Below are 16524 nucleotides of genomic sequence, written 5' to 3'. Positions count from 1 at the left end.
CTGCCCCGCTCGCCCCCGCCCGATTCACACACCTTGGCTGCACCCTCCCAGATAAGAGTGGGGAGGTGGGGTGCACAGAGGCAGATGTGTGGGGCCCTCCCTCCCTGCACTCTCACCACACAGGCACACCCATGCACACATACCTGAGGCACAAGTACACACTGCACACACGTTCCTCACACATTTGCACACGTGGCCACACACACACACACAGGCTTGCATGTGTGCACATACATACAAGTGCCTTGGGGTGGTTAGCCTGCTCTGCCTCATCCCTCAGAAGGCCCACACATGTGCACATGTGTGGTACATGAACTAAGGCAAGTGTTCTGAGCGCATCCACCCTCCTCAGTGGGAGGCCTGCTGGTAAACCCCCCCCCCCATCCATTTGCATGATGCCCTGGTGACCTGTAGTCTGAGGACTGATGCCTTACCCTCCCAAACCTGCCAGAGTCCCCAGCAGCAGGGTGTTCAGAGGGAGTGTCCCAAGGCCCCCAGTCCTTCCTGGGGGGAAGGCATTTACTCACGCCTGCGGCTCCCGAGCCCCTCAGCCCCTTGGCCCCCCTCCTCCGGGAAGCGCCTGGCGGCTGACAGCAGAGGAGGCGGGAAGGGTGGTGGTGGGGGCGTCATCAGCAGCGGCACCTGTGGGTGGACAGGGCTGGTCAGGCAGGGGTGAGGTCACCACTCCCCTCCATGCTGGTGGCCTTGTCTGGGGGTCATTGTTGCCCGGGCAGCCATCCCCCATCCCAGGCTCCCCAGGGAACAGTGACTGAGGGTGTTGGGCCAGGGGCCACAGCCAGCCTGCATCACAAACATGCACACGCCCTGCAGTGAGCACAAGCACGCATATGTGATCACATGTATGACACACAAACGATCCCACCAAACACGCTCGTGCACACCTACACGTGTCTGACACGCACACCGCTGCATGCTCACACATGTGTCTGACAAGTGCAGGCACATGCCCTTCCCAGATTGTCCCTGACTGTGCTGAGATGAATATCAGGAACCCAGCCACCCCCTACCCCCTGACCTCGTGGCCCATTGGTGTTTGGGGTGGATAGCAGTGGACTGGGCATGGGGCGCCCATGGCATCACCCCATTTTCAAGTGAGCCCAGGTGGGTGGACCCAGAGCCCTGATCTCCACCTAGCTGTTCTTAGAGACCGGCAGGAGTCGGCAGCCGGCTGCCTCCTGGTGTTCAGAACTCAGAGCCCTCAGGAGCGTGGATGGGACACCCCTGCGCAGCCTGAGCCCAGCAGGGCCACCCAGCCACCTCCACCTTTCACTTCTCTCCCTCAGGCAAAGCAGGTGCCCAGAGGTGCTGAGATACCCCAGAGGCGTGGTCACGGGTGCAGCCTGCCCACTTGGTGGCAGTAAGACTGCAGGGGGGCGGGGTGGTGGTGCTGCTGTTGTTCCCATTATGCATGTCCTGGCTGGGCAGGGCCAAGGTCAGCACTTGGCCTGGGACCCCCAGGCCCAGAACTCCCCAGACCAGCCCCCAGAAGGCCTCCAGGCACAGGGCCCCAGACCAGCCCCCAGGACCCAGCTCCTCCTCCCCAGCCCCAAAGCCCTTGAATGAAGGGGCCTCAGCTCCACCCCTGTCCTGGGGTGTCCTCAACTGGGGTTCACAGCAGCACCCCCTCCCTCCTACCCTGCTTCTCCAAGCAGCTCTCAGATGGGAGAAATGATGCCCAGGTGTCCCATCCCCAGGTGTCCCATGCCGCCTTTCTTTGTAAGCTTTACCGCAGAACGCGTTCAGTGACCTGACTCAGTCTCAGGGTGACACACAGTCTCCCCCTGCTCCTGTCTCTTGGAGACCTCATCAGTGTGGGCTGTGAGAGCCAGAAGGGGCTGCCAGCCTCCTGAGCTTCTCCTTGCCAGTCACTGAGGTGAGCCAGGTTATGCCAGTTGGCCAGGAGACTTTGGGTGCCCTGAGTCTGTCCCCGCCGCTTCAGCCCAATGCCCCCTCACATGTAGGACCCTGGGCCCCAGGGCCCACTCACTGGTCGCAGGGATCCCGGAGCCCAGATGGAGTGCAGAGCCGGGCTGTGGCAGCTGCCGCTGGCCCGCTGGGGAGGAGAGCGAGGCGGAGGTCGGAGCCTGCCCATGAATATTTGAAGGCTGAGGTGTCGGGTGGCCAGCGGGCTTGGGCTGGGGTAGGGGATCCCTTACAGGGCATGGGGGCCAGGGGCCACCCCAGGGGACCCCAGAACCTGGCCCACAGTGACCTTATCTCAAAGAAAGTTCACCAAGAAGTGTCCTCCCTGACCCTCAGTACAATCCTAGGCACAGATGAGGAAACTGAGGCTCAGAGAGGACAAGAGGCAGTCCAGGGCCCTGAGATAGGTCAGGAGTCTTCCTAAGTGTTGGCTGGACCTGTCCAACCTGAACCCCCTCTTTACTGGCCGTTTCTCAAGATGGTGTTTGCTGGGAGGGGTCCCCGGGAAGGAAAGCTAGCACACTGCTTGCTATAGAAGAGTGGGTCCCCTGGGGTTGGGGCTCCCTGGTTTGGACACCACTCCAAGTGCACAGCCCCCTCCAAGCCCACCCCGGGTCTTGGGATGCAAGGGGTGACCCCGATACAGGGATCATGCAGTTCTTGCTGTGCTGAGACAAAGCTCCTGGTTGGGGGCTGCCCTTTGGGCTCCACGGGTGGTCTATAGTTTGACTCTGGGCCCACCCAGTGGTGGCGGAAGAGAGGTCTGCTGACCGTCCACAAATCATGATGGTCAGGAAGGCCTGATGGAGGAGCTCCACACCCACCCACGTGGGGCGCTATGAGTTGGAATTGACTCAGTGGCAGCTGGCTTGCCCGTTGTCCGTCTGTCTTGGTTTGGTCTCCATCCCAGAAGCCCTGGCCTTCCTCAGCAGCTGAGTGGCTAATGACTCACTGGTAGCCCAAAGCTGATAGGCAGGTGGGCGGAGAAGCCAACAGGGCAGCACACAGTGCTGGGGGACAGTGGGGGGAGACTTGTCAACAGGGCCACCCACCCAAGGGGATCTGGTTGGGGCCGGTGAGAAGGAAGGGGCCCCAGGGAAGTGGGCTTGGGAAGATGGGAGTGCAGGGAGCAGAGGGGAGCAGCGGAAAATCCAAGCTGAGGGAAGTGAGGATGGTGGAGGTGGGGCCCCCCCCCAACCAGGTCAACTTCCCCAAGCCCGAGCAGACTTGTACAAGCCAGGTGTGGGTGCCCCAGGTGGCGGAGAAGCCACAGCCTACCCCATTCTCCCAGGTCGAAGACATGAGCCCAACCTAGCAAGCTCCCAGGATGGGTGGGCCCTGGCGGTGGTCCTTGGGGTGCTGGGCTGCCTGTGGGGTCTGGGCACACCCTGGAGTGGGTGGCCCCAGGGCTGTGGCTGTCTGGCCCGCTCTCTCTCTCCAGCGTTTTGGAGAGATTTGAGCAGTGAGTGTCACTGTTGTCACCATGCATTATGCATTCAGGCAGCTGCCGAGCGAGGTTACAGCGGTGATGCCACCCTGGCCAACAATCATGGCCTGGGGATCAGCGCGGCTAGGTGACCGCTGAGATTCTGCTACTGGCCAGGAGGCCAGGCTGCCCTGCCAGTGGACACAGCCCGGAGATGCCCTTGGCCTTGGGCCTCAGCTTCCCCCTCGTAAAATGAAGGCTCTGAAAGGTCACCTTGTGGTGCTCTGGGTCAGGCTGCTGACCACAAGGTCGGTGGTTCAGACACTCCTCAGGAGGAAGATAAGGCTTTCTGTTCCTGCGAAGACTTACAGTCTTGGCGGACACTCGGCAGCACACTGCTATGAGTCGGAACTGACTCCAGGATGGTGGGTTTGGGTTGGCTTAAGGGTCACCAAAGGCATCCTGGTGGCACAACAGGTTAGGCATTACACTGCTAACAGCAAGGTCAGCAGTTCAAACCTACCAGCTGCTCCAAGGGAGGAAGATGAGGCTGGCTGATCCCATAAAGATTCGCAGCCTCACCCCAGCAGATCCCTCCCTCTGGTCATGTCAAGGACAACTAGAGATGGGCATGATCCAGCCCAACCTGCCTGACAACACCCATTCCAGGGGCCATAGCCAGATAACCTATTGACTAACCACGCCCCATATGATAATGAGGTACAGAAGCCATGGGTTATGAGACCAACCATTATCCTGGAATCAGGACCAATCGGGATGCAAGAATACAGGTCAATGGGAAAGCAGGATAGGGAATGAGGTGAGTCCATGAGGTACTGCCACCGACCCCTGTAAAACCCAGGGCCACACCCCTGGAAGTGGTCAGTTTCCTCAAATCACCAGGTGACTGGCTCTGTGGTTGAAGTGTACTCTGCTAAGTAAGTGCTCCACAAAAAAAGAAGGAACGGAAAAGATTCACACTCTTGGGGACCCACAGGGGCAGTCTGCCCTGCCCTACGCGGTCGCCTTGAGTCAGAAATGACACCGGGGCGGTGGGTTTGGTGGGTGTAAGGCGCTGGAAGGAGCCTGGGCAGCGCAGTTTCCGTCCAGCCGCTGACGGGAGAGATGGAGGGCGGAACCCCCCAGGTGCATCGCAGAAGAGAGGCCCTGCTGTGTGCTTGTGTCAAGATGACAGCCAAGGGAACCATACAGGCAGTGCCACTCTGGGTCACATGGGCCCACTGTGAGCTACTGACAAGATAAAGGCAGTCGGGACCCACAGAGGGGACTGGCCTGTGCCTGGGCCACTGGCTGGGCTACGCGGTGTCCGTGCGACAGGGCTCCCCTTCCCGCAGCAGCTCACTTATGGAGGGGACGCTGGAAGCCGAGAGCTGCTCAGGACTAAGGGCAACAGAAGACCCACTTCCACCAGCCCTTCCGCCTTGGACATCCGAGCCGTCCCCGAGCCCGCCTCTGTCCCCTGCTCTGCGGTCTGGGGGCCCAGGACAGACTGGTACAGTGAGGATGAGGTGGGGTGAGCAGGACACCTGGGGACACTCCAGCTTGACTCTGGTGCCCAACAGATCCCAATTCAGAGCCGCTGCCCCGAGTCCCCAGCCTGGGCAGGCCGGTGGGGAGGGGTGCGGAGGGGTGTGGGCTGCCTCAAGCTCCTGACCCACTCCAGGTCAAAGATGCCCATCCCCTCACTGGGCACTTGGCCAGGCCAGGAAGGGAGGGGAGAGGCTGGAGGTGGGAGGCTGGGGCCCTTGAGGTGCTGCAGCTGTCCCTCAGCACCTATGCCCACAGTCCGACACATTCCCGAGCCACGTCTCCTGGGACCAAGCCCATTGGAAGTGGCTGGCCTGGCGACCTCTGATATTTCATTTCCATCAATATTGCATCAGGTGCAGCTCCCCCAGCCTGGCCTGCAGCTGACAGCTGCCCTCCCTCTCTGGGAGCTGGGGCTTGGCAGGCCTGGGGTTGGGGGCAGGAGAGCCCCAGGCTCTGGGAAGCAGTGGGCTGAATGACCCTCCTAGGGGTTCCAGGCCAGCTTGGTCACTAGCAGGGCAGCAGCCCACACCAGTGAGCAGGTGGGCACAGCACTTCCGGGCAACCAGCCAGCACCCTCTTCTCCTGGTGCTGAGACAAAAGCAGGCTTCAAGCCTTCACCTTGAATCCCAACCAGACTCATGGGAGGGCTGTCTGCAGGATGGCTGCCCAGGGAATCAGCCGAGGACGCTGCCCTGGCCCTGGAGGCCCACCAAGGGCCCCGGTCCATTGTAACGTGGCCCCAGGAACTGCCAGGACCTGAGGGTGTCAGGACCACAGCCCGAGCTCCGAGTTGAGGAGGGTGTCAGAAGTGGCTGGAGGGACCGTGGCCTGCATGAACTGAAGGCCAGGTCAGGAGCTCACACTCCTGTCCCTTCACTCCTCCATCCTTTCTCACTCATGTGCTCATTCACACATTCCTCCGCCACTCCTTCATTCACCTGTTCATCACACCCAACTATTCATCATCCATTCATTCACACACTGACCCAGGATCACTCCTTCATTCATCATTTATTCATCACACTCAAGTATTCATCATTCATTCACATACTGGCCCACCTATCATTCATTCACATGCTCACCCCTCTGTTATTCATTCACACACTCCCATCACTCATTCTTTCACACTCGCTTGCTCACCATTCAAGCTCTTGTCTGTTCATCCACTCATCTACACATTTGCCACGTCATTCATTCATTCCCTCCTTCCCAGTCCTCCCTGTTCTTCCGTCTGTTCATTCCACAAAGACATGGATGCCCAGGTCTGGCTGGGATCTGGAGCAGACTGGGGCCCCATCCTCCCTGGTGAGAACACAGACTCATCAAGATGGGGGTCCTTGGAGGTCACACCTCCAGGAGGGTGAGCAGGCCAGGCCTGCTGCCCCGGCGGAGAAGGCCTGACCAGGGCTCTGCTGGACCGAACCTGGCGCACTGGTGTGCTCACCTGCTAGGCAGACAGAGCCAGAGCCCAGAGCTGCCTCCCTCCCCTGCACCCTCAGTCAGATGTGGAGTGAGGTGCCCTGTGCTCCCAAGGTGGTCTCGGTGGCCCATAAAATGGCATTCCATGGTCAAGTCCCAGTCCAGTCTGGTCCTGGCCAGAAGCCCAACCCAGCCCCTGCCCAGCCCCAGCCCTTACCCAGCACCTGTCAGCCCAGCTCATCCCTGCCCCAGTCCTAGCCAGAGTCCAGCCGAGCCATAGCCCTGGACAGGCCCAGCCCCGGCCCCGGCCCAAGCTCTGCCCCTGCCTTCACCTGACCCCACCCCCGCTCAGCCCTTGTTCCAGCCCCAGTGCAGTCCCTGAGAGCCCAGCCTCAGGCAGGCCCAATCATCCCCAGTCCTGGCCAGGTCCAAGCAGGGCCAGCAGTGGGCCCTCCCCACGCACTCCTCACCGGCCGGGCCACGTCCCGCAGGTACTGGGCACACTCCTGATGTCCGTGGTACTCAGCCAAGTCTGCCGCCGTGTAACCGTCCTCGTCCTGGAGGGAGGGGTCTACGTGGTGGGAGACCAGGGTGTGGCAGCACTGTGGGGGACACAGGGTGACCCATGGCACGACACACATACACACACGCTTGCGCGCAGACCATCCCTGGGGGCTGGCAGACCCGATGCACAGGAGGGATATGGGTGAAGGCCAGTGGGGCTCAGGACCAGCCCACCCACTGCAGAGGCCTGCCCGGGGACCTCCAACCATACTCTAGTAACCCCTAACCCCACTCTGGTGACCCCTACACTCTGATGACCCCTAGCCCTGCTCTGGTCTATGGGTGGGGACAGTGTGGCACTCACTGCCCATGTCCAGCCAGAGCCTGGAGGGCCCCAAATGAAGGAGCACCCAGGCCCAGCTGACAGGTCAGGGGTTTCTGACTCTGTCACCCCCCACAGCCAAGTTGCTCGATAAGGAAGCAGCCTCAGGCTCAGCCTGGCCCAGGCTCCAGGAATCTGAGAGCCCTTCCGGGGACATGAGGGGTGCTCACTGAGGCACCCAGGGGCCAGGTCCTGTCCCCCTCCAGCCTCCGGCCCCACAACACCGGCCAGCCCCAGCTCCTTGCCTCTGCCCCCTGGCCACTCTTCCGCACGGGCTCTTTGGGGGTCCTGGATGGAGGAGAGGGCAGCGGGGGCAACGTGAGCTGGGAAGAACTAAGATGGTGAGAAAGAGGCTTCCAGAAACATCTCCGACAACCCTGTGCCCATTCTTTTTGAGGGGCTCAAGAGAGGGTCCTGAGGGGCTGGTCTCTCCCTGAGCCACAGGGCTCTGAGGGAGGCGCTGCCTTAGGCCAGCGGGTCCCGTCTCCCTTGGGTGTCCCGAGCGTAAGCTGGGACCCAAAGGAATTCAATGCCTGGGCCTGTGGGCCCCTTGCCTGTATAAGGTACAGTCAGAACCCCACCGCCTGCCCCCGGAGTCTGTGTGCCAGGTGAGAGGGCAGAATGGGGCCGTGGGCCAGGACCAAACCCCCCACCGGGAGTCGAGTGGTGCACACAGCGACCAGGAGGGCAGAGTGCTCCCACCCACTAGGCTCCAGCCTTGCGGAGCAGACTGCCACGGTCCCCTCGGAGCGGCTGGGGCACTCCACCACCAGCTTTTGGGGTAGCAGCTGAGCGTAAAACCCTGCACAGGCGTGAAGAGGAAGACCTGTGGGAGACGGGCTGGCACAACATGGCCCTGATGGTGAGGGTGCCGCAGCACCGGGTGGTGGTTCATTCTGCAGGACAAGGGGTCGCTGTGAGTCAGAGCAGGCCCCACGGCCCCTGACAACTATCACCGCCTGTGCAGGAGGGGGGGCTGTCCCTAAAGGGCACCTGCAGGTCTAGGTCTGGTCATGGTGGACACGTGGCATTCCACACGTATTAAAGGGCACAGGCCTGTCCACACGCAAGGGCCCCCTCATGTGAACCACGCCACCACGTGCTGGACCGCGGTAGCTTGAGCTGCTGGGACGCCAGAAGCACCAGCAGCGCGACCCACGGTGAGCGGGCTTCGGTGGAGCCTCCAGACTGAGACGGACTGGGAGGAAGGGTGAGGTGGTCACTTCTGAGAGGCCAGCCACTGAAAACCAGATGACCAGCAGCGGAGCGCTGTCTGAGACAGTGCCTGCAGGAGGACAAGCACCTCCGGCTGCAAGGCACTGCGAACAGGACGGGGAGTGCTGCCTCCCCAGAGTGGAGCTGAACTGGAGGACACCGGTGGACAAGGCTGCAGGACCTGCGTGGGGTGATGGGCAGGACTCAGAACGAGAAGCAGCGCCTGCAGACACCCTACTATGGACGTCAGTCAACAGGACGGCGTGAGTACTGGTTTCCTGGCGGTGACGGATGACCGCACACCAGAGAGTACTGGGAACCTAGGATGGTTCTGGAAAAGAAACTCCATCCAAGTGCAGAAGTGCAAGTGCAATTCCTAGTACGGCTCTCCTATCCATTGAGGGTTACACATTGCCCTGCTGACTGCAGTCGGCAGCTCAAAACCAACTGCTGCCCTGAGGGAGCCAGACGAGGCTTTCTGCTCCTGTAGAGAAGAAACCCACAGCGCCAGTCCCACCCTGTCCTCCAGGGTCGCAGAGTCGGGACCCCACTTCATGACGGTGGGTTTTTGGGGAGGTGGAGTAGGATTTAATCCAGTCCTCTGTAACTCCCACCAAATGATTGGGGAGTGGGGGGACACAAACAGGGTGTGCTTAGCAGTAACACAGAGAAGCAGGAGCTGAGAGAGAAATCCCAGGACCGTCAAGGAAGAAGAGCCGTGTGTGGGGGGCAAGTTTGAGGTCCCTGTCTGAGGTGGCGGAGGCTCGGGGACGGAGATCAGGGAGCAGAAGGCAGGCCCAGGCAGAGCAGAGGGGCTGCGGGGCTGCGCCCAAGTGGGGTGGTGAGATGGTGCAGGGGACAGGCTTCCTGGGCTCATGGAGACAGGAGCCAAGGGACCAAGTGGCTGAGAGATTGAAAACTAGAGAGAAATCTGGCTGCTGGCTGAGGAGCCCAGTTTGCTGATCCTGACTTGCGGTGACCTATTAACATCCCTAATAACCCCACCCCCCATAATCCTGAGTATTGCCTGTGAGTTCCACGTGGCCCTGCAACGGAGTCTCGAAGATAGTGGCGAGCAGCCGAGTAAGGAATGACGGATGGAGGGAGCAGGCCTCGCAGCCACCGGCCTTGGGTTCCCCTTCCTCTCTTTGTAGCCCAGGTCAGATGCGGCCCGAGCCGATTAGTCACGATCTCTCTGGTTGAGGCTGGCACACCTGTTTCAGCCCAGGGCTTGGGAATAAGAAGGGGACCTCCAGGAGACTCTGGGAGATGGACAGACACACCTTTGGGGCCATCTGGAGGCCTGTAGAGGTACCAATGGAGTCACGTGTGAGGGGGGAGCCCAGCTGGGTCTTGTGACCAGGTAGGTCTGAGTGCAAGTCCTGGACTGCCTCCCAGGCTGCTGTGGGCACACAGGGCATAGTCTGGGAGGCCCAGTGGCTAGTTCCAGCCCCGCCTCACCTCCATCTGTCCGTTCTCAGCCGCATCGTGGAGGGGGGTCCCCCCCCAGGAGTCTCTCATGATGGGGGCACCCATGAGCAGGAGTCGATCCAGAATGGGTGTATGCCCGCCCCGGGCAGCGAAGTGGAGGGCGGTGGCCCCCTCGTTGTCTCTCGCTGTCAGGCCGATGTCTGTGAACGTGACCTGGGTCGGGAAGGGGGAGTGGTCAGCACGCTGAGGTCAGGCACTGGGCTCTGCATCCTGGGGGTGCAGGGAGAGGGGGAAGAAGGTGCTCCTCCCCCACCCCCACCAGACTGCTCAGAGCTGGCCGCTGGGCTTGTCCCTCTGTGGGTGCCCTCGACTGGATGGCAGTGAGTGAGGGGTCTGTTTGCTGATGAAGGAAGGAGGGGTGAAGGCCAGAAAGGACCTTTTTGGAGCCAAGAGCAGTCCTAGCGTCTCTCTGAACTCGACCCTAGGCCTGCTGTGGCCCCAGGGGGAGACAGTGGGCGGGGCCTTGGGTGGACCAGGCCCAAAGGTGGGCGGGGCTGCGCAAGCCTGGGTGGAGCTTGAGCGAGGGGCTGGAGTCCATTCCCAAGTCCTCCTCCCTCTCTCCCTCCTTCCTTCTGTGTGCTGGGCTGGGGTCCTCCGCAGCTAGATCTCCGGACACGTATTTGGGGGCGGGGCTATAAGCTGTGTGCTGGGCAGCGGTGCCCACACGCAGGAGAGGGGATGGAGGGCAGGAGTTTGGGGAACTGCACGTCAGGCAGAGGGCACAGGCCCCGAGGTGGGAGTGAGCCGGCCTGGACCCCGGAGACGGGTCTCCAGTAGACAGATTCTCACACAGCCCCCAGAGCAGACCAAAACCCATCCCGGGCTCACACCTTCCAACGCCCCCAGCGTTTGCAGGAAGAGCAAGTGGACGCGGTTCCCAGGGCCTGGTCGGCTGACCCAGGGCCACCCGGTGTTCTCTGCAACGTCCAGCCACCTGCCATGTCTCTCCCACCTCTTAGCTGGGCCTCAGGATGGACCGAGGTCAGAATGGCCTGTCCGGGGTCCATACAGGGTGGGGACTGGCCCGGAGAGGCGGGGCGCTGAGGCCGGAACACATGGCTGAGAGGCCCAGGCCGGGTGCGTCCGGTTGGGCAGGGGTCTCTTGGTTACCCAGACTAACGAAGCTCTCTCCTGACTGTCGTGTGCCTCCCCCATCGTACCCCCAGCAACCCCGTGGCGCCCACATCTCTGTGGGCTCAGAACCCCCTCCACGCGCCCACTCACCAGCCAGACCACCAGCGAGTAGTGGCCGCGGGCGGCGGCGGCGTGCAGCGCGCTCATGCCGTCCAGGGCGCGCAGACGCACATCCGCCTCGCAGTCCTTCACCAGGAACTGCGCCAGGTGCAGGTGGCCTTCCTGGCAGGCCAGGTAGAGCGGGGAGGCGCCGCTGCGGGTCCTCCGGTTCACGCCGCTGCCGAGGGAGGCAAGCAGGGAGGGAAGGAGGTGTCCCGAGGGCGCTGGGCCGGGAGGCGCACGTGTCCCCTCTCCCTGCCCCCAGGTTGCACTGTCACCAGCCCAGAGCTCCCAGGCCTGTGAACACTGGGCCTCTGCACCAGGTGGCGCTGTTCCTGCCGCCCGGAGGGTGGACGAGCCTGTGGGCAGCAGGGGAGGAGGTAGCAGGGACAGCACCCGGTGGCAGACCCTGAACACGAGGCTGAGTGCTCCCAGCCTGGTGTCCCTCTGAGAAAGGGCCGCGGTGACCGGACCCTGGCCAGAGCCAGGCCACCCTAGAGCAGATGGACCATAGCAGGGGCTCCAGGCTTCCCTCAGCCCCACTCTGCCCTCAGCCCCTGTGGTCCCTGGTGGGCCTGCTACAGAGAGGATGGTCTTCCTGCAAGCTGGCCCCACGCCCTGGCATCACCACCCATCCCTGCCACTGAGGGGCACGTGACCTTGGATGAGCTTCCCATTTCTAGGGTACTTGTCCAGTTTTGGGACCCCCCACCCCACTCTTTCCTCCCCTCTAGGCCTCTGGGTCCTGGTTATAAACATCAATTGTCACAGACAGAACTTGATTCTAAATGGCCAGTTGTCCCTTGGAGACCAGAAGTGACCCCAGCTCCCTAAGTCTTGTCTCTGCCTCCCCCAGGTCCTCTCTGACCTGACATGAGAATCACACAAACACACACACACACACACACCCCCAGCTCCCAGAGTGCTTGGTGCTGGGCCGTGGGACAGACTGCATGTAGGGGGTGTCTCTGCCAGCTGGGGCCTGCTACCAGGCAAGCAGCTGATTCAGATACTCACCCTCCTGAGGACCCTAGTGTGGAAGGTACCTCTGGGGGTGACTTGCTCTCATGAATCCTGACTGTGGAGTCCGGGGTTCTCCTCAGAGGGCCCAAGGGTGTGTGGAGTCAGGGCTCTCAGCTGACTGAGCCCAGAGGACTTTGCCAGATTCGAGGACCTCCTTCCCTCCCTCCCTTCCCCAGGCCCTAATGGCACAGGCCCTCCCGTCCTGGGCCCCTGTCGGGTGGAAATGAACGGGGGTCTCTGTGCTCCTTGGGTGCTCCTGGCTCCAGACCACCAGGGGGCTGTTCTGCCAACACAGGGGCTGGTCCCACACCCACAGAGCTGGGTCTGCTCACTGGACACAAACAGAAGGTCCTGTCACCAGACTCTGAGGGGCCTGGACCCAAACCAGGTGGACAGGCCACGTTTACCAGTGCAAGGTGGTGGCGACCTGGCCCGTGGGCCTGGGGCTAACTTGCCCTCGCACTCGGTCCAGAGGGACAGCAGTCTCTCAGGTCCAACAAGGTGGCCACGGGGGCTCCGGGTGGCTGGCCTTCCTGTTTCCACAGAGAAGCAGGATGCACATGCTCTGTGTGGGTGATGGGCGGGGCTTCACAAGGCCCACAACCCATCATGGGGTCGTCTGCAAACTTGCTGGGCCCCCGTGTGTGCCCGTGCATGTGACTGAGGGTGTGTGAGTGTGCTAGTATGTATATGCATTAGTGTGCACAAGTGAAATGCATCTCTGGATGTGTGTAAGTAGATGTATAAAAGTGTATGTGAGTGCGTGAGTGAATTTACGTGTAAGTGAATGAATGTGTGCGTGTATCAGTGGATGACTGTATGTGTATGTATGGTGTGTGTGTATACAAGTGAATGTGCAGGTGTGTAACGGAATGAACGTATGAGCATGGGCAGTTCCCACTTTTGAACAGGTGTCAGGACTCTGACCTCCCTGGGACACTGTGGGGCGATTGTGGTTTACCCTGGCCATGGGTAGGAGGTGTCCACTAGGTGTGGGTGCAGTGAGAGGGCCTCCCCACCCCGGAGCTGGAAGAAGGGAGCGTGAGGAGGGTCACGGGTTGGGGAACCAGGGATGAGAAGCACGGGGCCTTGAGGGAGCACAGGGGTTCTGCCCTCAGCAGGAAGTAACCCTGAGAAATGGGACCCTGAGGCCGGGCCCCCACAAATGCCCGTGACCCTCGGCCAGGGCAGGAGCGAGAAGACTGAGGCCTGTTCCTGCCCTCTCTTCTCTGCATGATGGGAGCACAGGGCTCCCGACTTCCCATGGCTGCTCACCCCCACCTCCTGGCTGTTCTCTGGCCCTCCCAGCTCAAACGTCCACCTCCCCCCTACCTGGGCTTGAACCTAAGTGGGCATCAAATCCCTTCCCGGAGCGCCCTTCCCCTACTCCTGCCCACTCTCTGCTCTCAGGGACAGTGTGCTGTCCACCAGTCCCAGTCTCCCTCTCCAGTGCCCTCCCCCTTGTCCTGTGCAGACTGCCCACCTGGGGTGGGCAGCCACCAGGAGCTTCAGGCAGGTCAGGTCCCCGCTGACAGCGGCATGGTGCAGGGGCCAGGCCCCCTCCAGTGTCTCCAGCGTGGCCGAGTGACCCTCACGAAGTAGCCACTCCACCACCATGGGGTGTGCGAAGCGGGCAGCCAGGTGCAGTGGGGAGACGCCCGAGGCATCTTGGTCCTGCAGAGGCCGCAGGGGGGACTATGAGCCAGGCGGCAGGCAAGGCCAATGCCCAGCATTGACGCTGTCTCCTTATTCCCCCCACCCCTCGAGTCCAGGGCCCGGCTGGCCTAGTGGGGTGGGGATCTGCTCTAGGTAAGGGGCAGGATGAGGACTCGAACCCCGTCAGTGCTGCTGGGCTGCACCTGCCCATTCTGTCCTCTCAGCCAGCATGGCCCCACTCACCACAGGGGCCTGGGATGGGTCCCAGGAGACCAGGGGTGCTGACAGCTTCAGGCCTGGACGTCCCTAAGGGCCTGTGGTCAGAACACCCCCAAAGTGGGCACAGTTCCCACCACTGCCTTGGGAGCAGGTTGTCCTGTCAGGTGCTGGCCCACGACCCCTGAGGGTCGCCTTGGGCCTTGTCCAGGTGCCCACCCCACTCCTTCTCTGCATACCCGTTTCCAGATGCCTAATGGGAATAGAGACCCTGAACACTCACAGGCCCTGACCACCCCAGGCCCCCTGGGCAGGTGGGGTCTTGCTGGGGTGTGAGGGCGCCTGGGGGACAGCTTTGACTTTTCTGGGGTGTAGGCTGGTTTTAAGGTGCGCTGGTGGCGCAGGGGATTAAGCACTGTGCTGCTAACTGGAAGGTTAGTGGTTCAAGCCCACCAGCCCCTCTGCAGGAGCAGCGGGAGGCAGTCTGCTTAAGAGTCACAGAAGCCCCGTGGGGCAGTGCTACCCAGCCCAACAGGGTGGCTACGAGTTGGGGGTCTACTTGGTGGTTAGGTTAAATGTTACTGGGGTGGGCTTGGAGGCAAACCCAGCTGACAGACCCTCTGACTGCTGGGGGGCCCAGGGAGGAACTGGTGGTCTTGGCCTCCTGGGTCACACCCCCTGCCCCACTCACCTGCAAGCTGCAGCCTCCCTCCCGGACCAGCCAGCACAGCTCAGCCAGGTGACCGGTGGCTGCAGCGTCGTGGGCTGGCGTGGCCCCGTTGTGGGCTCGCTGGTTGCCGGGAAGCTGGGCCCGCTGGACCAGGAGCTTCACGCAGTCCAGGTGGCCGGCGCGGGCGGCCAGGTGCACTGGGCCGGCCCCCAGTGCATCTGCGAGGCCCGGCTGCAGGGCCCTGTCCTCCAGCAGCCGCTCCAAGGTGGCCAGGTCCCCCTGCTTGGCGGCTGTGAGAGCCCGCTGGTCCTCCATGCTGGGCTGGGCACCCTGGCACCCCAGCACCCGCACCCGCACACAGGCTGGGGGTCCAGTTTCAGGCGTAGACTCACCCCAGCTCAGGTTCCCGATAACAGCTTGCTGCGCAGCTGGGAGGCGGCACCATGGGGGAGGAGGGGAGAGGGCTGCAGGCGGGCTGAGCCTGCCAGCCCTCTGTGCACCTACCCCCAGCCTGATGGGTGTCCAGCACCAGGTGTGCTTGCTCCTTACTGACCAGTGTCTGTGGTCCCTGACTGTGGGCCAGGGCCGGGGGTGGGCAGACCATTCCCAGTGGGTGTTGTTCTGGGGTCTCAGGGCCAGGGGACTAGTACTCAGACCACATTGTTGCCACAGAGATTTGGGGGCTCACTGTCTCCCAGGGCATTGGGCTGTGGGAAAAATCCGGCCCGCACCTTCCCTCACTGTTGCTGGTGGCCTGTGCAGACCCTCTGAGCCCCAGGGGATATGGAGAGTGGTCCAGGGGCCCCTTGATGACCCTCCCTGTGGGCAGGTGCCACCTGCCTCTGGAGGGCAGGCCAGTGAGTGGGGTTGCCCAGCTGGGCTGCAGCTCAAGCCCTCGATTTGTGTTCTAGCCCCCAGCCACCAAGCCCCTTGTAGACCCCACAGATCTCCTAGGGTCCCCAGGGGGCTGTGGCCGGGGTGCAGGCCAACTGTGACCGGGTATGTTCTGACACAGCCTCGCCCCACCAACAGCCGTCTGTCCTGCATATGATCGCTCCCTGCTCGGCAGGCCACACCCCACCCCAGAGAACACAGGAGTCGATCCAACACATGTTTATCAATAGTCTGATTCCTCTGTCTCCACAAAGCTCCGTACATTTGACAGTCTCACCACGAGTCCGTGTGACCGTGCCCACACACACGTAGACACGCGCTGCACACCTGCCAGTCACACTCAGTCCCAAGGAGACAGTGAGGTGCCGGGCCACCCAGGTGGACGCTGCTGGGCCAAGGGGCAGAGGGGAGGCCCCAGGAAGCCACACAGGGAGTGAACGTCATGCCCCCCTGACCCAACTGAGGGTGGTAAGCCCTGGGCCTGACCACTGAGGAAGGAGTTGGTGTGTCTGTATCCACCTGTGCACTTGGCAGAGATCATGACCATCCCGCCTGCTGAGTGTCCCTGGGACTGTGAGTGACTGTCCTCTGTGGACACGTGTTCCCGGGCCTGTGAGTGACCATCCTATGTGGACACATGTTCCCAGGCCCATGAGTGACCATCCTATGTGGATACACATACCTGGGCCATGAGTGACCATCCTACGTGGACACGTGTTCTCAGACCCATGAGTGACCTTCCTATGTGTTCCTGGGCCATGAGTGGCCTTCCTATGTGGACATGTGTTCCTGGGCCATGAGTGAATTTCCTATGTAGACACATGTTCTCAGACCCATAAGTGACCTTGCTATGTGTTCCTGGGCCCATGAGTGGCCTCCCTGTGTGGACACGTGTTCCTG

The 16524-nt window shown here is 61.8% G+C and overlaps 1 protein-coding gene across 1 annotated transcript in view; it reads right to left on the bottom strand.

The window, feature by feature from the left end:
- ESPNL (espin like) overlaps positions 1 to 16518 on the bottom strand; it is a 21678-nt gene extending 5160 nt beyond the window's left edge. Inside the window, exons 1-6 of the mRNA XM_004701870.2 lie at positions 14752 to 16518; positions 13672 to 13862; positions 11157 to 11343; positions 9903 to 10085; positions 6811 to 6942; positions 534 to 642 (exon numbers count right to left, since the gene is read on the bottom strand). Of these exons, the coding sequence (XP_004701927.1) occupies positions 534 to 642; positions 6811 to 6942; positions 9903 to 10085; positions 11157 to 11343; positions 13672 to 13862; positions 14752 to 15045 (1096 nt within the window). The 5' untranslated portion in view covers positions 15046 to 16518. The remainder of the gene's footprint in view (positions 1 to 533; positions 643 to 6810; positions 6943 to 9902; positions 10086 to 11156; positions 11344 to 13671; positions 13863 to 14751) is intronic.
- Between the last annotated feature and the right edge of the window lie 6 nt (positions 16519 to 16524).

Source organism: Echinops telfairi, unplaced genomic scaffold, assembly GCF_000313985.2.
Source record: "Echinops telfairi isolate 266 unplaced genomic scaffold, ASM31398v2 ScPeMD7_3;HRSCAF=10, whole genome shotgun sequence".
NCBI classification, from domain to species: Eukaryota; Metazoa; Chordata; class Mammalia; order Afrosoricida; family Tenrecidae; genus Echinops; species Echinops telfairi.
This window is presented reverse-complemented; position numbering and strand designations above follow the sequence as displayed.